At 47.6% G+C, this 27,096-nt stretch overlaps 1 protein-coding gene across 1 annotated transcript; it reads left to right on the top strand.

Moving 5' to 3' along the window:
- Rpia (ribose 5-phosphate isomerase A) lies at nucleotides 1-27,096 on the top strand. Its single transcript, XM_027948851.2, has 9 exons — nucleotides 1-282; nucleotides 5,338-5,398; nucleotides 6,887-6,942; nucleotides 17,686-17,745; nucleotides 19,910-19,974; nucleotides 20,987-21,055; nucleotides 21,730-21,871; nucleotides 23,551-23,650; nucleotides 26,210-27,096. The coding sequence occupies exons 1-9, from the start codon at nucleotides 16-18 to the stop codon at nucleotides 26,305-26,307; spliced, it is 918 nt and encodes a 305-aa protein (XP_027804652.1). The 5' UTR covers nucleotides 1-15; the 3' UTR covers nucleotides 26,308-27,096.

The raw sequence follows: 27,096 nt of genomic DNA on the forward strand, positions 1-27,096 counted from the left end.
CAGCGCAGCGTCGGGATGCAGCGCCCCGGGCCCTTCAGCACCCTCTACGGGCGGGTCCTGGCCCCGCTGCCCGGGCGGGCCGGGGGCGCGGCCTCCGGCGGGGGCGGGAGCAGCTGGGCCCTCCCGGGCTCGCACGTGCAGCCGCCGGGGCGCGCACTGCCCGGAGCCCGAGGCGCCAACGGCCGGGACTCGGACGGCGTCTGCCCCGCCGCCTCCACCATGTCCAAGACTGAGGAGGCCAAGAGGCTGGCGGGCCGCGCGGCGGTGGAGGACCACGTGAGGGTGAGCGGCGCGGAGGGGCGCCTCCGCGGCTGGGCTGGTGGCGCGAGTGAGTGCGGACCCCTCCCGGCGACGGGGCCCGGCGACGCGCGCTGGCGAGTGCGTGATCGGCCCGCTTTCCGCGGAGCCCCGTGCACGGTGGTGCCTTGTGGTGTCAGATATCGAGGTGGAGGTTGCAGACACCTGCTTATCAACAGCTGGGGCGAAGGGAGGGCTACCCTTTCACCGTCTCGGGAGGCCGGTGGGCAGCTGGTGTGCAAATCCTCGCTTGGTGCACGCTCGCCCGCCCCGCCTGCGCTCGCGGGAGGAAGAAGAGGCCGGGCCGAGCTAGCCGGGCCCTGGCTTCCTCCCTTCCGCTGGCCAGGGGACGCTCGGGTCTGGGGGTGCTGCTCTTTAAGGCGGGGCTGCGGGATGTTGAGCAGTTAGTCACTCAGCGAGGTCGTGGCCCCTCTTGTTCGGTGGCAGGTGTGCTGCTGTCAGTGCAGTCTTTCAATTCAAGTAGGTTTGCTGTCATCAGTGAGCAAATTATACCTAAATTATAGCACTTTCCTGGCCTTGTTAGCTTTTTGTCTCTTTCCCACCCTTCGGTATCAGAGTCCCTTTCTCCTCAGATGGAAGTTCTTTATACTTATGAATTCTTTTCTATAAAGAGGACCAAGTCCTTTGAGCTTCACTACAGCTTGGTTAAATGGGAGGGGCATTATGGCAACTTGTGGCTTGGCCTGTTCTGTGCAAGAAATGGCCAAACCACGCCACTCCTGTCAGCTGGTTCCAAGCTGCCCTGTCTTGATGTAACTTATTGCCAAGTCTGGTTAGGAATAGCATTTCTATAGGAAATGAGAGAACGTAAAATATGTAATTTGGTCCAACCTTTACAGCCAGAGAGGTCACAGTGCCACAGCTGTAAAATTGGGACAGTAAGCTGAAATTTCAAAATACCCACATAAAGTGAATTGTTGATGGGGAAATGAAATCCACGCAGCTAGACAATCCTATTATCTGTTAATGTATTTACATTAATATTTGGTTACAGGTTTCTCCCTGACCTTTGTTTTATGGTTACATTATTTGGCTAATAAAAATCTGCAAGCCCTCATTATCAGATTAGAGCCTCAAAACCATGGATTCCAACCACATCATTTAATGAAGTTACTAGGCAGTCCTGGGAAGCTCTCCCTGGGTGTTTTGGAAGCACCTGTTAAAATTATGTTGTAGACTTCAGTTAGTTCAAAGGCCATTTCTTATTTCAGTTTTTTTTTTTTCCTTAGCTTCCTAAGGAGAGGAAGCATTCTCTGCTGTGCACTTTTTAATCTCATAGGTGCTTTAAGTTGGTGGTGGTTTAACTACTAGTCTTCTCTGTGATTGTCCCTCCCAATCCCCTAAAAGGGAAGCTCCTGGAGAAGAGTTAGCTTATCTGTATTCAGCGTTGGCCACCATGAGGCCTGCTAGTAAATGTTAGTTGAATTGGGTTGAATGAGCACACAGATATGGAGGTTGTGGGGTTATTGGTGGTCTTTAGTTTCCTTATTTCGTTAGCATTCCATTGTGGTAATCGTTTTCACTTCTGGGTTTTTAGATAATTAATTCTTAGTTGAAGCTTGATCCTGGGTGGAGTAACCCAGGACAGGACTGTACTCTCCTGAAGGTCTATAGTATCATCCCCTTGATCTCTGCAGCCTGAGCTTTGCTTTTTGATTAGGCTAGCTTGAAGAAGCTAAAGGGCAGTGGTTTCCATTGGTCAGCAAAAGCAGCATTTATGGGCTCACCCTGTTGGATGAGGTGCATGGAGTTCTGATGTTGTTCATGTGACTTGTGGTGTAGTGTTTACCTTTAGAAGGACCTTCTCCTGTTGGGCTGCGTCTGGTTGGCCTTGGCATTGGTTCTCGGGCCAGTCATTTGAGTCCAAGATAGTAGGAACACATGGTTTAAGAACTTTTGAGTTTGGCAACCCCCTGCAATTCCTGTCCTCTTCCTGATGCCTTGTACATAGCTTTGTGATAGACCCAGGTTTCTCCTTGTGCCATCTAGAGTTCTTGTCCACAGGTTAAGCATGAAGTTCAGATTAGGCCTGTCAAATGCTGGGAAGTGAAGACATTTTTTTCATTACTTGAAGATTTCTACATGTTGGTATTTAGCCATTTTGAATGTTTCTGTGTTGTGACATCTTGTAGGGATGCTGTGATATTCATTTACTCGTCTTGAGTCCTTGCTTTTGGGTTTTGCCCAAGCACTGAGTGGTTTATTGGCTGCTGAATTGGTTTATTGTTTTTTGGGGTACTTGGGATTGAACTCAGGGACACTTGACCACTGAGCCGTGTCCCCAGCCCTATTTTGTACTTTATTTAGAGACAGGGTCTCACAGAGTTGCTTAGTGCCTTGCTTTTGCTGAGGCTGATTTTGAACTCACAGTCCCCTGCCTCAGCCTCCCGAGCCTCTGGGATTACAGGCGTGCGCCACTGTGCCCAGCAGCTGCGTTGTCTTCTTGAGGTACCATCACAGGTGGGCTCCGCAAGGTGATTCTGATGACCCAAGCCCCTTAGTGCATTTGGTGATGTAAAGGTAACTTCTTCCACAACCCACAAGTTGTGGGATGAATTCTGCTCTGGGTAGGACAGGACCAGCTAGAAGCATTTTTAGTGTACAAGTGTGTGGTTGTCATAATATTTGATTTGTGAGGGTTATCTACCCCCCCCCCCATTCTCTTTACCTGTTGGTCATTCTTGTAATCTTTTTTAGTTTTCAGATGTGGTCTTATTTTGAGAAGGACCAACCATATCAAGTGTGGGGCCCAGGGACTTAGTCTTGGATATTCCTGTGGCTTTTGTCTTGTTGGGAGTGAGAGGTTCTAGCTGTGGCCCTCAGTTTGTCTTGAGAGGCTTCTAGGATTTTTCTTCTTCCTGCAAAGGTTTCACAATCGGCTTTCCCTTGCCCAATGTGTTGTTAGTCATTTGTTGGAACTCAAAGAAATTTGAAATGCAATATTGTTTTGGCACATTGAACTTCCTGAAGTTGCTTATTTAAAGTGAGGGTGTGTGTGGGGGGGGTGTTGATACTATTAAAAGATGATTTTTTAAGATTATCATACAAATGAATGTGTGTTAAGATTTTGTTTAAATTATTAAATTGATGAGGGAACTGGAAGAGGTGTTAGAACCTGTTTGCCTGTGTGTTAGTCCATTTTGCTGCAATAACAATACCTGAGAGTGGGTTAGTTGTAATAAACAGAATTATTAAGTCATAGTTTTGGAGACTGGAAAATTCAGCATCCAGGTGCTGACATGTGGCAGGAGAGAGAGGGAAAGGTCTGGGGTGTTAGTGGGCACCAGTCCCACTGTGAGAGTGGAGCCCTTGTGGCCTAACTCTCAAAAGTCCCACCTCTTACTGCAGGCAGTCCCTGACTTGCAGTGGTTTGACACAGGATTTTTTGATGGTGCAAAAGGGATATGCATTCAGTAGAAGGCATTTTTTGAATTTTGAATTTTGATGTTTTCCCTGGCTAGTGAGTGATGTATAGCATGGTACTCATCTAAGATGATCGGCAGCGGCAGTGAGCATTGGTTTCCAATCAGGCCTGTGATCATGAGGGGAAACAGCCAGCACTCCACACTGTGCTGTGTTGCTAGGCTGGCATGTTTGGTAGGTTAGGAGTGGTAAATCTGACTTAGGATATTTTCAACTTATGTTTAGTTTATTGGGACATAACCCTATCATAAAATAAGGAGCATCTGCACTGTTAAAATGGCATTTGAATTTCAACAAGAATTTTAGAGGGTATGATCATTCATACCATAGCAACAGGAGAAATCCCAGAACCTTAAATTCATATGCAGTCAAGAAATGTTAACATGAGTTTATAAGAATTGATTGAATTATAGCTATAGGATGATAATAGGTTGCATCTCACAGAACACATTTAATTTGCATTTCTAAGGGTAAGGATTGTTTGCTTTCCTTAACAGGTTTGTCTGTACAAAGCTGTCACATGGTACACACCTAGTCAGGTTCCAGCATTCCATTGAAAGGCTATTTAGTAAACTGTTGCTCACTTCAGAGTCTTAATTTTTTTCCTTACAGTGTTGAATTAATCTCTGAAGTGGGATGAGAGGTCTCTGGGTTATTGGGATGGCTGAGATTTGAACCTTTGTTAACATTTATGTCTTGGTAGGTACCTCCTAAGTGGTTTTGGTTGTTTTGCTGTAGCCTGGCAGGAGGTTGATCCCAGGAAGTTGCTTAAGAACTGACCTGTATTGAGTTCCTGGCTGCTCCTAGTCCCTGGCCTTGTCTTGTTCTTTGTGGTCTGACTGGTCTGCTGATAGGCACCTTTGCCCTTTCTGAAGGTGGAGACTCAGTATCATGAGGCCTGTTTCTTGTTGTTTGTGCTCTTTGTCTGTTAAACATACTTCCTGTTGCGGCTGGAGACAGTTTCTCATGTTCTTTCTGAGCTTTCACTCTTCCCATTTTTTCTGAGGCAGACTCATGCAAAACGGGGGCCCCTTAATTTACTGTCCTGCTGACTTTGTGAGAATGCTGGATGGCGGGCCTGATGTGTCTTTGCGGTTTCCTGCTGCCAACTTGAAAATGCCTGTGGTCAGTCCCGTGCCTTCCAGATGTGAAGCTTGTGGGAAGAGCCACAAAATCTTGCTCTCTAAGACCCTCTCTCCCTACCCAACCCCCAGACCTTTTCTTTCTGATTAGCTCCCTGAGGTTGGCCAAGAATCTTGCTGTGTTTATCTGTAGGTCATTTCTGTGAGGCCAATTTCAGTTGCTCTAAAGTTGCTTGTGGTGTAAGTGATGAGCCATTTGTTTTGCCTAGAAAAATGCAGGGAAGGCGTGTTGATGTGGCTGGGGTCAGCAGTGAAAGGAGGCTTCTGCTGATAGTTATCCCTGGGTGCTAGGCTAAAGTACAGCTTTGTGTTGCAGTGGTCCGTGTCTGTAGAAGAGGCGTGGCACCTGCCTTGCATCTGTGTTGATAATGATTTTGTACCTTTAGAAAGTGGGTTGAAGAAGGAGTAAAGTACACTATTAATGTATTTTGTTTTCTCTCCCTGTTCTTGGCAGAATAATCAAGTGCTGGGAATTGGAAGTGGCTCTACAATTGTCCATGCTGTGCAGCGAATAGGTATGTTCTCAGACTGCCTGCTGATGCCTTGTGTGTGGTGATGGGAGAGAGGGAGGTGGAGGAGGGAAGGGAGCTGAGCAGGTTAGACAGGTTGGGCTCTTGCCCATCTTGGCTCCAGCAGTGCAGATCTGGGGAGAGGGCACTGCTTGCCTGAGGTCAGCTGAGTGTTTCTGACCCACTCTGGAGAGAGGGATTGTTGGACCTCGTTAGGCAGCTCTGGGGTCCCTTTGCCTTGCAGAGCTCAGCTGGAGGGGAGGAGTTGACTAGGTGAGGCCCCCAGCAGGTTCATCACTTGATGATGCATGCCTATCAGCCCATCAGGGTCCTTTGTGTGTTGTCAGGCCTCCTCTGAAGCCTGTGAGTTCCTCAGGCAAACGTGTGGAGGTCATGCTTTTGGTCAATACCTTTGCCCTGTCCATGACCCAGGAGTGAACATGAGGCTCCTATAGATGGTGGCGAATTGCTGTAAGTGCTGACTTCACTCTGATTGGGTTATGTCCTTACTTAGGAGAGCCTCAGGAATGATAAGCCTCTGTGACTGCTCAACAGGTTCTTCAGCCCTGCTCTCTGTTTTAGAACAAAGTCCGGGAGGTACCTGAATGCTGATCTCCTCGGTGCCAAGGGGCAGGGCCAAGAAAGCAAAATCTAGTTCATTTTGTCAGTAAGAAGTGGCTGTAAGGGGGTTGGGGTTGGGGCTGGGGCTCAGTGGAGGAGTGCTTGCCTAGCATGTGTGAGGCACTGGGTTTGATTCTCAGAACCACATATAAATAAAGGTCCATCAACAACTAAAAATATTAAAAAAGGGGGGGGTGTTGTAATATTGATGTGATGTCTTCGTAGGGCCTTCTTACTGGTCAAGCAGGAGGTGTAGTGCTGTGTGCCTTTCTATCTTAGCCAAACCTGTGAGAATTTTAGGGCACAGAAAATATGGACTTGATTAAAAATACTTGAAATTTTAAGAAGACTTTTTTTCCTTAAGACTTTTATAAAAAAAAAAAAAACTCCCCTGAAAAATTAAAATGAATAAAATAAATGGGGCCTGCAGATGATTGGATTTTTTATTAAATGCAAAGGGAAGTTCTGACTTTTTCCTGATGAGTGGTGAACTATCAAGTTACTTTGCCTCAGCATGCCTCATTTTCCTCATCTGTAAAGTAGTGGTAACAACCATAACGTACCTTCTGGGCTCTAGGGATCATAGAGCTTGTTCTGCAAAGTCCCTAGTGCATTGCTAGGCTCATAAGAACAGCAGGTGTCTGTCACTCCCTCTGTGTTAGCACTCACCTCCCCGGCCCTGGGGTCCCTGTCTGTTGATGCATGAAGCGAGGTCCACCAGCATTCTAACCAAGGACAGGGTCACAGAATAGAAGGCAGTTCTCGGTGGCAGACAGGTCTTTCCTTTTCTGTGGGATTTGAGCAAATGCACATGTAACCAGAAAAATAAAGTGAGGAGAGTGGGAAACCCCAATATGGCTTTTGTCTCCACAGCTGAGCGAGTGAAGCAGGAGAGTCTGAGCCTCATCTGTATTCCTACTTCATTCCAGGTATGTCCTGCTTTCCACTCGCATCTGGGCAGCCGCTGCTCAGTCTTTGACTCCCTAAGACGTGGACCTGTGGCTCTGTCACCCGTCAGGCTGGTTCTGCTTCAGGAGAGGAGTTGATTGACCCAGGGTTGCTCTTTGCCCTGTGGTTTTAGATGATTCATTTGCCCCAACGGTATTTCAGGTGGCTTGAGTCAGGTGCCATGAGGTATGCGGAGATGAACGTGTGGTCTCTGTTTTCAGGGAATCTTATGCCCATTTGTAGATGAGGAAAACCAAGTCCTAAAGGAATTAAGCATTAATAATGCAAGTACAGTATTTTGGTTTCATGTCTAAGGTGCTTTCATCACGAAATAGAGGGAGCTGGAGGAGGAAGCAGAGCAGCAGGTTAAAGACAGGGAAAGATGAGAGGGAGCAGACTTAGGACAGTGGGTGGGGGACAGGGCCTCTCACAGCTGCTTGCTCAGTTCCACCGAGAGGTCTGTGGTAAGTGATTCCGTAGGAATTTTGAAGCATTTCTTTTAGTTTTTAATTTGATACTGAGAAGCTCCCTACCATTCGGATGCCTGAGCCTTCATTTGAAATGTATTTGTAGTTCCCTTAGAACCGTGTGCCTTCTGTGGATCTTGTCCTTCCCCTAGAGCTCTGAGCCGTGATGTGCCTGCTGTGGGCCTCGTCCTGCCGGGCACTTGCTGAAGCACTTGGTTCCGCAGACTCACACTTCAAGTGCTGGAGACTGTTCCTGTTCTTAGATTTGCCTTTCCTGTTGTTCTGGCCTTTCTGCCTGGGACCCTTCCTGGGGCTTGGTGATTGTGGACTGGCTTATATTGTCCTACTGAGCTCGACTTTTAGACTTGTCTTTCCCAAACTCTCTTACGAGTCTTTCAAGAAGTTCTCAAGTTTAATTTCTGAGGACTCTTGTTTTCTTCAAGTTGTCTTTTTTCCCCCAGTTTCTCTGAAAATGTTAATTATATATATATCTTAAAATAATTCTTCTTATAAGGAGTATTTTCCTTAGTTATTTTCCCCAGTTTGTGGGAGGTAAAAGTTACGTACAGTAAAATTCGCCCTTTATATTATATAGTTGAATTTGACAAACACATAATCTTTTTTTAAATTTTTAAAATTTGTTTTAATTATACATGACAGTAGAATGCATTTATGCACTTTGATATATCATACATAGATGGGATATAATTCCTCATTTTTCTGAGTGTACATGTTGCAGAATCACATTGGTCACATGTATACATACAGTAATAATGTCTGTTTCCTTCTTCTCTCTTTTCTATCCCCATATACCCTCCCTTCCCCTTCCCTCCCATCACTTCCCTCTACCTAATCTAAGGTACGCTATTCTTCTCTAGTGCCCTTGCCTTATTGTGAATTAGCATCCACATATTAGAGAAAACATTTGGTCTTTGGTTTGTGGGATTGGCTTATTTTGCTTAGCATGATATTCTCCAACTCCAACCATTTACTGGCAAATGTCATAATTCCACTCTTCTTTAAAGCTGAGTAATATTCCACATTTTCTTTATTCATTTATTGAAGGACACTTAGTTTGGTTCTATAGTTTAATTATTGTGAATTGAGCTGCTATAAACATTGATGTGGCTACGTTACTGTAGTATGCTTATTTTTAATCCTTTGTGTATAAACCAAGGAGTGGGATAGCTGGGTCAAATGGTGGTTCCATTCCCAATTTTCTGAGGAATCTCTATACCATTTTCCATAGTGGTTGCACCAGTTTTCAGTCCCTCCAGCAATGTATGAATGTACCTTTCCCCCCACATCCTCGCCAACATTTATTGTTGATTGTATTCTTGATAATTGCCATTCTGACAGGAGTGCGGTGAAATCTTAGAGTAGTTTTGACTTGCATTTCTCTAATTGCTAGAGATGTTGAACACTTTTTTGTATATTTGTTGATTAGTTGTATTTCTTCTATGAAGTGATGGTTCAGTTCCTTAGCCCATATATTGATTGGGTTATTATTTTTTTTTTTGCTGTTAAGTTTTTGAGTTCTTTATATATCCTAGAGATTAATGCTTTAAATATTATGTGCCTGAAACATAATCTTTTAATAATGAACACAATCAAAATATTATTATTATTTTGGTCTTTTAAAATTATGTTGGTGTTTCTTAGTTTTCTGCTCATCTTAAAGACAGATGGGCTTGGAAGCTGATTAGGCAGCATGGGATGAGGGTGGCTTTCTTCTTGTCCATCTTTCCTCTTGCTGGTTGATTTCCCTGTGAAGGCAGCTCAGTGCCATTTGGGGAGGGACAGGGTTGTCTTGCTGTGTCCTGGCAGCCAGGTAGGCAGGGTGGACTAGTAGACACCTGGCAAGATTCTGGATGTGACCATGTTTTTGATTTTCTGGTTTTTGGTATGGTACCTGTGATAGATGGGAGAAAGTGTAACATTGTGCAGTATCTACTTGAACCTGGTGTGATCATGTGGCTTGTTTGCTAATGGGACATGGTTCATGAGAGGCAGCAAGGATCTGAAAGTCTTTTGCACTGGGGCTTGGCCCCTCTTGCTGTTGGAACCATTCTGCTACCATGTGAAGTAGCCAAGCCTAGATTCCTGGGGGATGAGAGGTCCTATGTGACCAGTGGATGGGGCTGGCTCACATGAGCCAGCCCAGTCAGTCCACAGAATCATGATAAACTGGGTTTGGGGGCAGCTGCTCTGCAGTAGGCTCGCTGATGAAGTGCTCCTGTCCGGGTTGTGCCTGGTCCTAAGACCAGCTGTTTTCCTTCTTTGGCACCCTGCTTTGGGAGTGGGAAAAGAGGTTATAGAGGTACAGGCCCTTAAATAGCTTTTTAGATGACCTTCCCTTTTCACCCAACCATTGAATCCACTTTCTTGTTCCTGGTGACTCTGCTTCTGAGTCTGTGGAAATCCTCCTCTAGTGTTGAGTTTCTTGCCTTAGAGCTGTCTCCAGTACTGACCTAGTATTTTTTCTGATGTCTAACATTGGCCGTTGTCTGTCAGTGGCTGAGGAGCAGGACTGTAGACAGTGTACAATTACAAGAGAGATTTGTTAGATGGTTTGCACAGGTGTAGGCAGTACTTTAACCACGGCCGTCTGCAGGCTGGAGAACCAGGGAGTGCAGTGGCTGGTCAGTCTAGTCAGTTGGAACCTCAGAGCAAGTGAAGCCACGGTGCAGGCTAGTCCTAGGACGAGGGCCCGAGGTCTCTTGGGGAGCCATGGGTGCAAGTCCACATTCCCAGAGTCTGTCTTCAGGTGACAACAGTGGCCTGAAAACACATGTCAAGAAGGTAGATAGTGTGTGTGTACCGAGCTTCCCCTCCACCACTTCTGGCCCCCAGCTGCAGGATGGCTCCAGGCAGCTCTTCCCCACTCAGTTTTCAGACCTAAACGCCAACCATCTCTGCAAACACCCTCACAGACACACCCCATGTGTGTTTTATCAGTTTTCTTGTCCTCAAAGAACTCAGGTTGACAGTCAGAATTAACCATCATAGTGACCCAACTTTTGAAAGGTGTTTTTTTTCTCTCTTCTGTGAGATTTATTCCTTAAAGAAAAAATTCTTTATTATAGTTATAAAGAAATTATGGAAAGATGTTGGCAGGGTTTCCTTCTGAGGCCGTGAAGGTTGAGGGTTCTGTGCCTTCTCTCAGCTTTTTGGGAGGTTGTTGGCTGCCTTTTGTATTCCTTGGCTTGTGGGTCTCTCACCGTGATCCCTGCCTTCATGCTCCTGGGCTGTTCTCCCTGCATGTCGGTTTCTGTCAGAATCTCTCCTTTCTCCAAGGACGAGGGCTCACTCTCCTAACCTTGTTTTAATTTGATAACCTCTGTAAAGACCCTTCCCTGCAAAATGTCACATTCTGAGGTCCTGGGGTTGGGACCCAACCATGTGTGTTGGAGGAAACAGTTCAGCTGTTAACATTCAGGAAGGGTGAGGCTTGTGCCATGTATTGTCACGGCAACTCGCTCACGTGGGGAATCAGGTCAAAGGTGGGGAGAAGGGAGTTGGGGGACCTGCCAATGGGAGAGGACTGAAGTGTCCTGGCTCTGTGAGATCTTGAAGTCCGTGTACAAGGGCCAGGTTTCAGTTGTTATATAAAAATTATGGGAGGCCCTGGTGAACTCTTCACAGTGCCCCAGTAGATCAGGCTGAGAATCAGAATGAAGTTTCTAACGCTAATATTCCATATCACCAAACTGAAACGGAGTTAGCCGAGCTTCTCTCAAAAAGTTGGGAGAACAGTAACAGCCAGGTCTACAGCAGATGTGGTGATAAGGCGTGCCGATGAAGTTTGTTCTGTTTTAGACAAGCCAGTATCTTGAAGCCCAGCAGCTGCTCCTCTGCTGCTGTTTTCTTTTGTGCTAACTCACAAGGAAAGGAACCTTGAAATGACCAATTTAATCTGCCTGTGTTCTTTGTTTCTGCTTTCTTTTAGTCTTGATTCATCAACAAAAACCAACCTCCTCACTCAGCTCATTGAAACACTCATTTTATTTGGTGGAATGAAGTGTTGCCTGATTTCTAGAATTACAAATGAAGCTAATTAAGACTTTTAAATTTGTTGCTTTTTTTTCCTTACTGTTCCAGTTTTTATGATTGGCACATGGTATTTGTGTATATACTTTGGTACAATATGATGTATGTGTTAATGATCCGGTTTAAGATACAAGATATGTGAGACACGAGAGTGAGTGTGTGTGTGTGTGTGAGTGGGGGGGTGCCACCCCCATTGCTACTCTGCCTGGCTGTGTTGTTCATAATACTAATCTCAGAAGCATCACCCCATTTGCCCTTGCTCACATAGACCCTGTGGGACAGGAGAGGAGACTGACCGAAGGCTCTAATACTAGGTTGTGAACTGGCATTGGGATGGCTCCTGCACTGCTTTGGGACACCTGGAGAAACTGAGAGACAATCCAGTAGTAACCGTCATTTTTGTCATTTTCCCCTGTAATTATATATTTAACAAAACAAAAGACTGGTTTTATAGCCATCATTTCATTTTATCTTTTTATTTTGGAAAATTTCAGACTTGAAAAAAGATGAAGAACAATAAGTGAACTCCAGCATTTCACCTATACCCTGTTCTTCTTTAACTGGTTCTTTTGAAATAAACTTCAGGTATAATTTCATTGTTTATTATGTATCTCTAAAAAGGAGTCTTTTAAACATTACAACACTAATAAGAACATTAAGAGTACTCTTTAATACCATCAAATAAAATCTAGGATTCAGATCTCCCCTGTTGTCTTTCTTTAAAATATTTTTTATAGTTTGTTTAGCTCCAAATGAGGACCATTTCTGGTAAATCTGGGGTCTTGGTATTTTATTCTTAGTTTTGGGAGTTTGTTTTAGAATTTTGGGACATTTTTTTCTAGTTCTGTGAAGATTGTCATGGGTATTTTGATGGGGATTGCTTTGAATCTGCCTATCCCCCAGGACATGGGAGGTCTTTCTATCTTCTAAGGTCCCTTTAATATTTTTCTTCACTATTCTGTAGTTTTCATTGTATAAATCTTTCACCTCCTTGGTTAGACTGTTCACAAGTATTTTATTTTTTGAGGTTATTGTGAATGGGATGGTTTTCCTGATTTCTTCCTCAGTGGCATCACTGTTGGAGTATAGGAAAGCTATGGATTTATTGGTGTTGATATTATACCCTACTACTTTGCTGAATTTTTAGCTCACCAAAATCAACAAAGGCAAAATAATAAGTGAGTGAAGAGGAGAGCAATTAATATGAAAAAAAAACCTCTGTGTGTTTATGTGTGTGTGTGTGTGTATGTGTGTACACGCATGCATGTATATATAGTCTAACCTATCCACACAGTGAGAGCGCCCCCATGCACAGACTTGTGGGCACACACATACAATTGTACAGAATGGAAAAAAAAAAAAACAACCCAAACAAACAAAAATTTAAAAAAAGAACAGAAAATTTAAAAATATAATAAAAAAAGAAAAGAAAAGAGAATTGGGAAAGAGTCCTCAATGAGAAACACAGGGCTTGTTTCCATGGAGGTGATCAGAACTGTTGGCGAGGGTGGAGTTTCATTCTCTGTATTGAGTTTGGGGCCCTGTAACCCTTGGTCAAGGACTGGGGTTGCCAAGTCCAGCATCTTTGGTGCCAGGTCCCCGTTGTGGCCAGGAGCCAGTGCTGGTGGTAGTAGCTCCCAGCTTCCCATCTCCAGGGCAGGATATGGAGGCTGGCGGCTGGGTGCTGTGGCACACACCTGCTGGGTGGTGCCTGATCTGGTGGGTGCTCCCTGGGGGGCTGGTGCAGAAGTCTACTGAAGTTCCAGTGCTGGGGTTTGACTTGGCTAATGCTGGACTGTTTGGTGGGTGAGATTTGACCCACACTTTCTGTTGCTGGAGAGGGCCAATCTGTGCTGGAAGGTCAGGTGTCAGGGGACTCCTGCAGCTGGCACTACCAGCCAAATGATTTTCATTACCTTTCAGGCAACAGCTTCCACCGCCATTTCTGGGTCCCTCTCTGTTACACAGGTTCCTCTAAGCCAGGCTTTATTATTTATTTATTGTAGCAGGGATGGAACCCAGGGGCCCTCAACCACTGAGCCACATCCCCAGGTTCTCTCTAAGTTGCTTAGGGCCTTGATAAGTTGCTGAGGCTGGCCTTGAACATGTGATCCTCCTGCCTCAGCATCCCGAGCCTCTGGGATTACAGGTGTGTGCCATCACACCTGACTCCAAGCGAGTTTTATTCACCTGCTTTCCCCTCTCTCTGCCTGTGCTCCCCTCCCCTCAGCAGTGGGCTGGTGGCACTGATGCCATTATTTCTAATATTATGATCAGAGTTTCTGACTTTGTGTCTCCATTATTATTTTGCTGCCCAGTGTTGACTCCAGTGATTTCTCATAGTTACCACCTTGCCTAGGAGCAGTTTGCCGGCTTTTTAAGTCATGAGTTGAGGAACTGGTGCAGAGTGCACCCGTCCTCAAACCTGCCATCTGCTCAACCTGTGTTTCTCCTTTGCTAGCAAATTATTAAGACCTCTTGCTTCTTCTCCAAACCTGTCCTAGCTATGGGAGTGGCACTGGGCACAAGGCCAAGCTTTGGGGATCACAGCAATGCTTGCAGCAGAATATTTAATTATTAAGAAATTGATGCTGGGACTGGGGTTGTGGCTTGGTGGTAGAACACACACCTACCACGTGCAAGGCCCTGGGTTCAATCCTCAGCACCATATATACATAAATAAATAAAGGTTAAAAAAAGAAAAAAAGAAAAATGACGCTGCATGAAGAAATAGCAGCTCGGGGTCACCCAATGCCACCTGTTGCTCCCCAGGAGGATCCTGTGGCCCAGGCAGAGCTGCTGTTTCTAGACTCCGCCCCCTAGTGGCCAGGGGCTGGGTTCCTGGGAAGGGAGTTCTGCTTTCTAGAGGCACAAAATGGTTGCTTAATACATATAAGACACTGTTAGCTTTTGCTGTGATTAAAGAGAAATACCAGCTTGTGAAAACCCCTGACTACTTTGATGACCTTACTGGTTAACCTCACTTAAAAGTGTGACCTTCCCCCTAAAGGCCAGGCTAGTTCCTGGTCTTCAGTAGCTGCCCACTCCTCCCAGAGTGAACATTATGCAGAAAGAAAGAGGCTCCGAGAAGTGGGGATACAGGGAACCACGCAGGGGTGAAGGTTTCTTTTTACTCTGTGTATCCCAGACTTGATGCTGGAGAAGCTGGTGTCCCAGAAACACCTCGGGCACAGGCAAAAAGCCCAATGCTGGTGGCTCGCTCTGCCCAGAGGACACAGACAGGCAGCCTGGGAAGCTGGAAAGCTTTTAGATGGGGACTGTGTCAGTCAAACCCCATGGATGCCCATGCTGGGGAGCCCAGGATGTGATCAAGAGCTGATCCCTCTGTGGGCTGGCATAGGGGTGGTGAGTGGTAGCCAGGGCTTTGTCCTCCCTGGGCTGTAAGGAGGCCTCTGTCCTGTCCCTTTGCCCTGCAGACTCGGGGACCATGTCAGTGGCCTGGATCTCCACAACCTGACACAGGGTGCCCCTCTCTGCAGGGCTGATGACACAGGAGGCCTGGAGGGAGGTTCAGGGCCCTGTCCACTGGCCAGGGGGCTATTTTACCTTGGAAGCCCCATAGGAAGAAGCAATGCACTCCTGCCTTTTCCATGAGGAGGCCAGTAGAGGTCTCGTAGAAACCTGATGGCCACCTCTGCCCCACCCTAACGAGGAGCCTCCCATCTCCAGGAGGCGTGCTGTGCACCTGGTCTCCTGTCCCTACCTGGTGGTGACTGGATGGTACCCTGACTTCTTCCAGAGCCTAGTAAGAGGAAGCACACTGACATAGGTTTAAATAAGCCCAGAGTCTCAAGAGACTCCAAGTGTCCAGATTTCAATTGAGAATCATCACACCAAGAACTAGGAAAACGTCAACTTTAATGAGGCAGTTAACAAACGGGGTACTGATGTGACAGATTTCAGAATTCCCTGTTGAGGCTCTACAAGTCATGTTGGAAGAACACATAGAATTCACCAACAGCCACTAAGACCAAGAATTTTAAGTTTCTCCCCCTTTCCTCTGAGGTTGGCTTTGAGTCTTTCATATCTAGCCTCTATGCTGTTGAAATAGGTTCTGTTTATCCCTAGTTTCCTCAGTGGTTTTTATTTATTATTTTTTTCTCATGAGTGGGTAGTGTATTTTGTCAGAGGTCTTCTCTGCATGTATTAAGATGATCCAAGTGGTTTTTGTCCTTAATTCTGTTTATGTGATTAATTATATTTATTGTTTTTCATGTTAAACCATACTTGCATCTCTGGAATAAAACCAGCTTGGTTGTTGTGTAGTAATATTAATATGTTGTTGAATGCAATTTGCTAATATTAGGTGTTTTTGCATCTAAGTTCATCAGGATATTCGTCTATCATTTCCTTGATGTATTTTATCTGTTTTGGTGTGAGTGTGATGTGATTTGTTTTATAAAACAAATTCAGAAGTGTTCCATCCCTTTCTATTTCATGGAATAATTTGAGAAGTATTGGCATTAGTTCTTTAAAGGTTTAGCTGAGATTCAGCCGAGAATCCATCTGAAACCAGCTGTTTTAGCTTCACATGTGTGAGAACTTGTGACGTTTGTCCTGAAATTGCCTGGCTATTTCACTTAACATCTTGTGCTGCAGTTCCATCTATGTTGCCATAATAGACAGAATTTCCTTCCCTTTTTTTTGGCCAAATGATATTCCTAACCACATTCTCTTCACAGCTTTGTTGTCAGACTCACAGGTGATTCTGTGTCATGTGAGCATGGGAATGTGGGGGTGTCTTGTGTGACTCCACTGGTGGGGACAGACCTGGATGGGGATCGCTGGTCATGTAGTCGTTCTGTGTTAAGTGTCAGGAGCTGCCAGGTAGGAGCTGAGCGCCCTGTAGCTTTGAACAATGGGAATGTGAAGATGTGGCGAGCCAGCCGTGGGCTGAGTGTGTGAGCTGTGAGTAATTTGAGCGCACAGAGTGGACTGGCCTGAGGATGCAGCTCTGTCTGGGCTGTGCACGTAGGTATCCCTTTTGCTGGCTTTGCCTTTGATCATCACACAGCACATGAGATATGCATGGCCTTCCTAGATGTCAGTCAACCTGCTGACCTGTGAGACATCAGGAAGCTAAACAACCCCGCGAAACTTGACCCCTTGCCTCATTTGAATGGCCTCCCCATTAAACCCGGGTTTGAGGCATGCTCTTCCTCTTACTTGCCTGCCTTACCTGCTTTGTGGGAGCTGGGTCAGAGGTACCATCACAGAACCCAAAGGAAAAGGTATTTCTCTGTCTCTGTGGGATTATTTCGTGCAGCCCAGTTCACCTGGAGTGACCCTGACTGGGTTCGTAGCAACAGTTTTGTCTGGAGGAACCTGCATGTGGTGTTCACAGCCGCTGTACTAACTGACGTTCCTCCTAAGGCTTAGAAGACCCCTTCTCTGCAGCTGAACGCTAGGTGCTTTCCACTTTAAGTAGAGAATATTTTAAAGGGACACCTTTGGGGAAGTTTCTGTCCTTGGTTTCTCTGTTTTGTAAGCAGTTAGGTGAACAAAACCTCATCCTGGTCCTGGGTGGCTGATTGGGAAGCTTCATAACACCGTTATTTTAGCTAGGCATCCTGCTCAGCTCAGTGACCACTGCTCTCCTCTTGTGCTGGCCTTTTAAAAGGTTACCTGTGAGGGAAGCCTTTAAAGCAGGTGGTACTTTTTCACAGACATCTCAAATCTCTCCTCTGGTGCTCTGTTGCCAAGCCCCTCCCTTGGCCATTCGTGAAGCCTCACCTCTGTGAGCTGTTCTGAGTGGGTGCATTTTGCCTGGTTTTACTTGACACTTTGGCCTGGCGGTCACTCTTGTCAAGTCATGGTAATCTTAATTTTTCATACATTGGATTGTTCTAAAACCTTTTTTAGTATTTTGTGGATTTGGATCCTATTATCGGGATTTGTTTATGAGCTGTCCTGCCAGAAGTTTTAGGAGGCTATGGTCTCATTTCATGGAGCCAGTTGGTGAGGAGGAGCCTCTAGCTCTGCTGGAGCCACGCCTTCCCCGTCGCCATTTTCCAGCTCCCAGGATGCATCGGCACTTGCCTTGCCATTTGTGGGCTGCTCTCCTGCCTCTTGGTGGGAGGTCGGGATTTGAGAGGGATACTGGGTCAGGCCTCACTCTTTAACACTATATCCAAGTGTCCTGAGACTCTAAGAAAATGATTAGGGTGCTATCTTCTATCTTCCCAGGCCCGGCAGCTCATCTTGCAGTATGGCTTAACCCTCAGTGATCTGGACCGGCACCCAGAGGTAAGAGAGTGGGTCTCCTTTGTGGCTGCTTATTCATGGGCTCCAGGTGACTTAGGTTAGTTAGTCATGCTGACTTTTCTCCTGGGATTTGAATGTTAATCCTGGGTGGGGTCATAAGTGGAGAGGTGGTTAGTGTCCAGTACTGGTATAGTGCAGGCTAGTTCCCCTGCAGTTACCCTGAGGGCTCCCCATGAGTGCAGTGGAGGGGAGTGGGACGAGCCCAGGGCTGCATCAGGGCTTTCTGAGAGTCCTTTCTCGTACAGAGGCTCTTCCAAGAGTGCACCTTAGCCCTTAAGTGAGGGATGTCCTATCTGTGACAGCCACAGACATTTGAAAACTCACCAAGTGAAGTGTTGTGGTGAAGACTGACCAACACAGCAGCAGAAAGGAGACTGAAGTTGGGAGTAGGCAGCTCAGGTGTCTTCCTGGCTGGCACTGTCTGAACATGTACCAGCTGTGTGCCAGGTGCTGTTTCTGTGTTAGAACTCTAGAGTACACTTTATGGATGTGAAAAAGTAGAGAGGAAAGCTCAAGTATGCTTAAGGTATACAGAAGGTGGCAAAGCCAGAGCTCAGGCACATTAGGCTCTAAAACTGTTAGAATTAGAAGAGGTTCTTTCGGGGTGGGGGAGGAGTGTGGGTGGTTGGTACCAGGGATCGAACTCAGGGGTGCTTAATGACTGAGCCACATCCCCAGCCCTTTTTATTTATTATTTTGAGACTGGGTCTAAGTTTCTTAGGGCCTCACTAAGTTGCTGAGGCTGACTTTGAACTTGATAGTCCTCCTACCTCAACCTCCCAAGTCGCTGGGATTACAGGTGTTTGCCACTGGGTCAACAGTGTTAGAAGAGTTCTGGGCGGGGGAGAGTTTGAGCTGAGCTGGAAAGATTCTGTGGCAGGGACAGAGTAGGCCCTCCCTGAAGGGTAGGCAGGAACCACGGACATGTAGGCACAGGTGGACAAAGCCCAGACTTTCTGGGGTGGTTTGGACAGAAAAAATGAAACACATGGGTACATCGCAGGGCAAGTGGATGGGGACTTAATGTGGTCTCGGGTTACTAATAATGTGGGAATGGCTCATTGGGAGTTTCTGCAGCAGAGTGGGGCCCAGGCAGAGCCAGCTGTTGAGCAGCTGTGAGGGGAAGGCTTTGGGCCAAAGGTGGGTCCAAGTCCAGGCAGAGAAGAGTTGCCACCACGCAGCCTCAGCACTGGTGCATGGTGGGGGAGCAGCGTAAGTTGCAGCTGCAGACAGGTGTGGAAGGATGGGAACATGATGCCCTGCAGGACACTTGGTGTGTTAAGCCTGGCCTCACAAACCACAGCAAGCAACTGCAGCACAAATAAAATGTGTCCTTGTGTGCTGCTGTGTGGTTTTGGTTTTGGTGTTTGAGTGAATCTGTTTGGCTCAGACAGCCTGGGTTGGTGGGGGTTGGCTTGGCCTTGGCTTGGGGCCTAGCGGGAATGCCTCAGGTCATTTCTGGAGCATGGTGAATTTTGGCGACTTCCACAGCTCCCTTCATTTCATCTTGTCCGCTGGACTTTTTTTTTAATATTTATTTTTCAGTTTTCGGTGGACACAACATATTTTTTTTTATTCTTATGTGGTGCTGAGGATCGAACCCAGCGCCCCGTGCATGCCAGGAGAGCACGTTACCGCTTGAGCCACATCCCCAGACTTGGTACCAACTTCTGACCCAGCTTTTCTCAGCTCTATTTTTCATAATTGACTCCCCCCATGGAATGTAGTACTACAGATATGCTGTGTATCTGTTTATGTGCTTGTGGGCTTTGGAAGGCCCAAAATTTTAATATCAGATTTCTTTGCCTGTGCCCCCTCGCCCCAGCCATCTTTCCTTTGGTGGGAGTGACATTACCTTCACCAGAGTGCACACTATGCATAATTCCATGTTGTCCACAGAGGCCCGTCCACCAGAAAAGCAAGTGTAATGTCGTGGGTGAGAGATGATGGACCATGGTTTGTGTCCCAGGCTTGTGACCCAAGTGAAGTGGCTCATTGACCTTGGAGCCTCAGTTTCTTGGTAGACTACTTGGGGAGGCTGGGCCTGGCTACTGGGCTGCTGTTACAGGGTCAGCCTTGGCATAGCACCTCTGTGCCAGCCCCTGGGGCTCTTAGTGGTTGTTGTGTCTCCCTCTGCCCACCACAGATTGACCTTGCCATTGATGGAGCTGATGAAGTGGATGCTGATCTCAACCTCATCAAGGGTGGTGGGTGAGTGTCATGGGGACTTCCTTGCTAAAGACTACTTGCCAGTTGGTCCTCAGCAAAGCCAGATGGAGTACAGGGATCAGTTGTTACTGTGATGTGTGCGAGCCTGTCTCTCTTCCAAGACCTGGCCTGGATGTCATAGGACCTTCAAGCCAGCCTGGTGTTTCTGGTCATTAGTGTCCTCTTGGTGACTGGAACCTGAGCCTCTTCAGTGAGATGACCCCATCATCGTGGGTTCTCTGTGTATCTGTGTTCCCTGATTCAGACTTTAATAACTGTCAGGCTAAACTAGCATATTATTGATTTATACTATTAGGTCTGCAGACATCAGTGTGTGGACTTTGCTTTAAAGCTGCCCTTACATGTATGAGAGCAGCTAGGAATGCTGTTCCTTTATTTGGAAAACATTTGTAGGGTTTTTCTGAAGTGCTGGTTTGAGGAGTGGGAATGTGAGTGGCACAGGTGACGTCTGTTCTGCTTGTTCTTACTTAATAGTTACTTAAGCGATTGCAGGACTAGGCGTTTGTTCAGAATCATGCTTTAATAGTCTCAGCTCTCCAGGTGTTGTGTCCTCCTCCTACTTGGCAGTGTGAGGTGATTCAGCTGGTGAGCTGTAGAGATGGGCTGGGCCCAGATCTTCAGAGTCCGTCTCCCTAATTGTCAGGTGGTCCACAGGGCAGGTTGCTCAGAGCTCACTTTTCTTAGGCAAGGTGCAGACAACAACTCCCTAAAAGCAGTGCTTCCTCTCAGGTGCCTCTTTGTGGAATTCTGCCTGGCCCGAACCTGGAAGGGTATCCACTCTGGGTTTCTCCCAGACACAGGCTAACATTTTTGTGATCCCGTTGCTAGCAGCAGCCTGATGGGGTTGAGGACAGCTCTTTAAAGGTTAAAAGTGGGATTTCTTTTGATGTGCCAGGACTGGGGGATCCGGGGTTCCTGTGCCTGACCTTAGTTCCCCAGGTTGAGCGCTGCCTTGCCCCGCTCACTTGCTCCCCTCCTCCCTTCCCACCTGCAGGGGCTGCCTGACGCAGGAGAAGATTGTGGCTGGCTATGCCAGTCGCTTCATCGTGGTCGCCGACTTCAGGTACAGCATGCAGAGTTCTGAGCTGTGCCAGGACTTGAGGCACCATCCCAGAGGGCGTGTGTCCTGCCTGTGTGCAGAGGTGGATGCAGCTGACCTGCCACACGTTCTTAACTGAGCTAGGATCTCCAGTGCCATTTCCAGTGCTTGGGTGGGCAAAGGGACCATGTGTCCCCAGTTGCTGGCGGAGCTCGTCCTCACAGGGAGCTTCAGGGACAGGGCGAGCCCTGCCCATTGCTGTGAGTCAGCATTCCCTCTGGGGTCAGGGCTGACATATGTGACTCATGCTGTGCCTTCTTTGGCCAGGCTCTCAGACGCTCCATCTGGGAGTCTGGGAGGAGACACTTGTGTAGCATGTTAATAAAAACAAGAACTATGCTTTTACTTATGAGGTACTGTAGTCGTAGGAGGACATCAGTGATGGACACCGTGCTCTTGTAATGAACACCTAAGAGTAGATACTTGTAGTCAACAAGCCAGTTATATCGAATTAACCTTCCTTCTGTCACACTGAATTCAGACATCTCTTAAACAGTAGGACTGCTAGTGCCTTTGAAGCCTTGTGTGTACCGTCCCTGGTTACTCTTTTGTCCTTCCATCACAGATTCCTGAATTTTGGGTTTGTACTGTTGAGCTTATTTATTTTTATTGTGCTTTTTTTGGCTCTTCCTTCCCAGGAAAGATTCAAAGAACCTTGGGGAACAGTGGCACAAGGGAATTCCTATTGAAGTCATCCCCATGGCCTATGTCCCTGTCAGCCGAGCTGTGACCCGGAAGTTTGGTGGTGCCGTTGAACTTCGGATGGCTGTCAACAAGGCGGTAGGTGACCAGGGAGGCTCCTGGAGGTCTCCAGTCTCTGGGCACTATTCTTTTCCCTCCACTTGGGCCTGGAGCTTCATTTTTTATTTTTTTGTACCGGGATTGAACTCAGGGGCATTCTACCACTGAGCCACATTCCAGCCCTATTTTGTATTTCATTTAGAGACGGGCTCACTGAGTTGCTTACACCTTGCTTTTGGTGAGGCTGGATTTGCACTTGCAATCTTCCTGTCTCAGCCTCCCGAGCCACTGGGATGATAGGCATGCAACACTGTGCCTGGCTTCGTGCTTTATTTATTTATCTATTTAAAAACTTTTGTTTATTTCTATGTTGGTGCTGAGAGTTGAACCCAGTGCCTCATACATGCTAGGCAGGTGCTCTGCCCCTGAGCCCCAGCCCAGCCCCTTGGAGCTTTATCTTTAATCAGCTGGTTTTCAGGATTTGGCCTTGTTAGTTTCTACGTAGTCTCATGTAGGTGAACACGGAACTTACTGCTGTGTATGTCCCTGTACAGAGGGCAGTGGTTCTCTCTGTGCCCCTGGATCTGACATCCCTCAGTGCTCTGATCTGGATACCTGAGGCCTGGACCACCCTGGTGAACAGATGCCACACATGGCCTTCGGGAAGCCCTCCTCCTCAGGGCGCAGCCTGTTTTCCAGGCTCCATGGTGTACATTTCCTCTCTTCTCTTGTCTGCATTACAAGTGGGACAAGAGGTGGACTTTCTTGGGGGACGGCAACACCCCACCCCTCAGGAGTGCACTCTAGGCACTTCAGTCCAGAGGTTTTTCTCCATCTTCTGAAATAGATTGCCAAGAACTTTTTTTTTTTTTAAGAATTAGCAATAGGTGTGTGTATAACCATGTAGGAAGTCTGGAAGGTAGAGAAACGATCTGCAGCCCTACCCTGATGCATTTTTATTTTGATATTTTTGGCTTTGTAAAAACCACTCTCATCACCATGGTTGTCCAGGCTCTTTGGCCACGGGCACTCAGAAGCTGAGACGCTTGGAAGAGCGCATAGGTGCTCTCGAAGCCCAGCCTCCTTCGTTGCTCCCAGCTGAGCTCCAGCCCTCCTACAGTCTATAGGGAGTCAATCCTGGACTCCTTCCTATGACCTGCTGTCAACATCTGTGTCCTAGACATATTCTTGCTGTCCTAGTGTTGAGGCTATGAAGGAATTCTGGGCTAATTAACTAAAAGTACTCCCTGCTATCTGACCTCCGACCTTGTCTCTGCTCCTGGTCTTTCCCTGGGGCTTCTTGATGGGGTGGGGTCGGGTCGTGAGGCTGAAGTAGCGTCTTATTTCATTACTGTTGGTACTTAGGGCGCAGCTGGCCCTGCTCTCTGGGTTTTCACTGTCTGTCCGGGCAGCTGGGGCTTGCTGAGCTGGTGCGTGGTAGGTGCCCATGCATTGCAAGCACACAGAAGCTGCCTTCTGCACACTCCAGACACTCGAGTCTTGGCTGCTCCCTGGGTTCTGCGCCCTCCTGGCATTGCGACAGCTGGGTGTTACCTGCAGAGCTCCTGCTCACTACTGTGCCTCAGCACTGCCTCTGAGGGCACCGAGTGGGCGATGGCGCCCCCTGGCAGGTGACGTCTGTGGCCGTCACCTTTACTTGCTCTCCTTCTTTCCTACTTGTGTCCTCATTCTTGGTCTGTGTGGCACTTATCTTTTAGGGTCCTGTGGTGACGGATAATGGTAATTTTATCCTGGACTGGAAGTTTGACCAGGTGCACAAATGGAGTGAAGTGAACACAGCTATCAAAATGATCCCAGGTACCCTGCGTGGCATTCACTGAACATAAGCCCTCTGTCCTACCTCCGCCCTCCGGTCTCTTGTGCCCTCCCTACCTGTCCTTCCATGGCCACCTGTATCCTCCCTGTCTCCTCCATGCCTCCTGTGCCCTTCCCACCTGTCCCCACCCTAGCCACCTGTGCCCTTCCTCCCTCTCCCCTTCCTACCTGTCCCCTCCCTGGCCACGTGCCCTTCCAACCTGTCTCCTCTGTGGTTACCTATGCTCTTCCAACCCATTCCCATCATGTAATCTGTGCCTTTCCTGCCTGCCCCCTCCATGGTCACCTTAGCCCTTCCTACCTGCCCTCTTCATGGCCACCTGTCCCTTTCTGACCTGTCCCCTCCATGGCCTCCTGTGCCCCCCTACCTGTCCTTTACTCCTGGCCACCCGAGGCATGCTGGTATGAGCTTTGTGAGACATGTAGGGAGGAAAACCTTAGGGTACGCCCTGTGGGGATTTTAGTGTGAGCTTCTCTGCCTCCCTCAGGAGTAGTGGTTGCTTACCCAGCAGCTCCTGTGTGCATTCCACTGTCTGCTGGAGCTGGGGGAGGCTTGCAGCTGATGAGTTCGGGGCTGCTTGGAAACAAGACCTCATCTCTGGAGCCGCTCCCTCCAGGATCATGCCTGCAGCCTCCTTAGCTTTTGTGGTCTCTAAACATTTGGGGTAATGACTCAGTTTACCCATATTCATCTGCCTCATCCCACAGGCAGCATGCTGTGGGACGTGGAGTCCTCCAGGGGAGCTGTGGTAAACCTGGCAGAGCTGTGTGGAAGTGTGCTGGGATGGCATGTCCTGGTTCAGCTAGAGGAAGAGCAGGTCCAGTGGGCGCAAAGGGTGATGCTTCTTCTAGCTGTGCCTGAGCCTTATCATCCAGGTGTAATCTAAATACTGTGCCAAGTGTTGGAAAGTCTCATCAGTCCCCATTGGATGAGGTAGTTACAGAGAGGATGTGGGACAGAAGAGTTAAGCAGTTCACCAGAAGCTACAGCACCAAGCTAGGAACCCTGGGTCATCTGCTCTAGACCCTGAACTTTGATCCTCACTTACTTAGGGCCAGGCTGAGAGGCTGTGTGACAGGAACATGTAGCTTGTGCCAGGAATTGATGGTGTAGGAGTCAAGTGGGGCCCTAGGTGAAGGCCAGTGAGCCATGTAGAGATGAGTTATCAGACCAGAGTTCTCGTCCAGGCTTGGTGAAGTACTAAGGTTGTGTGAGAGATTAAGAGGAGGCAGATTGGAGAAAAGGCAGTCTCTTATGATGTTAAGAGACCAAGAGTAACTGGGATATGCCATGTGGTGGCATTCAAGGCAGGAAGGGTCAGTTTAGCAGAGAGTGGGTTCTAGAGCAGAGTGTCTGGGCGAGGGTCTGCACCAGCCGTACTCCAGCAGTGTGAACCTGGCACTGCTTACTACACCTGTGCCTCAGTTCCTTCCTCTGGTACCTAGCTTGTGGGGTTGTCAGGAGGGATTGGAAGAGCACCCAAGGAAGTATTTGTTGGGAGAACAAGTCCCTAGGGAGAAAGTGTGCTAGCTTCACCATTAGTAATGCACTAGACCTGCCCCTTGGAAGCAGAAGTGGTGTGAACGTCCGCTGTGTAATGAAGAAGCTGATTCTTCCAATTACACGTGGTCGGTCAGCATCTTCTGTTGGCTGGGTTTTTTAAGTCAGAAAGTTGAGTTGAATTATACTCATCCTCCTGCTTCGTGTTCTCTCTTTAGCGGAAGAACTTAAGAGCCAAGAAGGCAGGAGGAAAGAATGATGTTAGGCCACTGGTGGTAACCAGGAGAACTCCTCCCTAAGGATGCAGAACACCAGGGGACCCAGGAGGAAAGAGCTCCTAGCTCCTGCTGTTCCTCTGCAGGTGGACTTCTTGCTGTGCCCAATAGGGTGCACTCTTGTTCTGCTCCGGCCTTTACTTGGCTTAGTGAGTCTTGCAGGTGTCCGTTGCGGGGACATTTTCTCCGTCTTTGCTCTCCTAAATATGTAGAAGCTGCTTCCTGGAGAAGGTCAGAGCTTTGTTTTAACTTAGGAGGTGGCATAAAGAGACTAGCCGTTGGGACAGTGTGTGTCCCTAGACCATCAGCACTTGGTTGCCTTTTTTCCTTTTCTTCCAGCTTTACTTGACATGGTTCTTTTGTCAGGCAGCTGTCACCTCCCACTCTGAGGAGATCTTACGGTGCTGGTAGTCGGTGTGGCTGCTTAGGTGGTCTGGAGGGTTTCTCTAGAGGAGGACCTGCATCTGCTGTATCTGAAGAACACAGAGCAGCAGCCCCTGGAAGCACCAGGAATGACCAGCCAGGCAGAGGAGCAGCATGAGCAAAGGCCCAGGGCACATTTGAGCACAGAAAGAAGCCACAGTGGAGGGGAGAAGGGTCAGAGTGTTCTCACTGTCTCCCTAGAGAGTAGGGCAGTCTAATATCCTTGTCCACTCTGCTTGTGGTGTTTGCTTTCTGTGCCCTTCTGTCCCCAGGGCTGTTCTTGCCTGGGATATTGTGAGCACACACAGTCCTTAGTGTTTCTTTCTGTCCATTGTCCTGCAGGCGTGGTGGACACAGGGCTGTTCATCAACATGGCTGAGAGAGTCTACTTCGGGATGCAGGACGGCTCAGTGAGCGTGAGGGAGAAGCCTTTCTGCTGACACTGCAGGAGCAGTGTGCTCACCCTTGTCCAGCCCACGCCAGGGTGGACATGCCTCTCCTGGAGCCTTTGCCTTAACGTACCTGCCAGGGTGGATGGCTGGCCGTGCGGAGGTGGGGGCAGTTAAATCCAGTCTTCTTAAGTATTGTTATATATATCTTTTTAAAAAGAGAAATTTAAACATATATATTTTTACTATTAAAAATGTTCATTTTTTAAAATAAAGTAGAACTTAATTTCATGTTTTATATCAAATATTTACCAAAAAAGAAAAAAAAGAGACATGTGGGGCTGTCTTTGAAACCTTTGACTTGAGCCTGCTGGTTAAGCTTCTGAGTATTGGGTTTGCTGAGCAATAAAGTCCGAACTTTCCTTTCCGCTGTGAGATGAAGGGCCAGCCAGCAGCGACCTGATGCCTTATGGGAAACTCTGTTTACTCCCTGCTACTGTCTGGTTTGTAGGTAGTTTTCATGGTGATCACGCACAATACCCAGTGACATTGTAATCAGGGCTACCGCAGTGTGTTAGTGGAGCAGTGTGACGTGTGGCCACCAGGAGTGAGAGCTGTGAAAGGAGGCTTGCCCGAGCCCCTGCTGTTGAAGCACTGGGCCAGAAACACGTGCCAGTGTTGCCCACGCACTGCTGTGAAATGTGAAGCACTTGTTTTTTTTTTAATTTTCTTTTTGTTGATATTTTTAATGTCTCTTGTTACTTGCATGGTTTTGTGTCAGAAGTTGTCACCTCTTCTGTTATTTGAAGGTGGAAATAAACCAGTGTGGTGCCATTTTGA

The sequence above is a fragment of the Marmota flaviventris genome, chromosome 14, assembly GCF_047511675.1.
Source record: "Marmota flaviventris isolate mMarFla1 chromosome 14, mMarFla1.hap1, whole genome shotgun sequence".
Lineage (NCBI taxonomy): Eukaryota > Metazoa > Chordata > Mammalia > Rodentia > Sciuridae > Marmota > Marmota flaviventris.

Excerpts from the sequence above, each read along its gene's own strand:
- Rpia (XM_027948851.2), top strand. The coding sequence starts at position 16 with ATGCAGCGCCCCGGGCCCTTCAGCACCCTCTACGGGCGGGTCCTGGCC. Across the intron at positions 5,399-6,886 it reads CCATGCTGTGCAGCGAATAG|CTGAGCGAGTGAAGCAGGAG; the intron begins GTATGTTCTCAG and ends TTGTCTCCACAG. Across the intron at positions 6,943-17,685 it reads GTATTCCTACTTCATTCCAG|GCCCGGCAGCTCATCTTGCA; the intron begins GTATGTCCTGCT and ends CTATCTTCCCAG.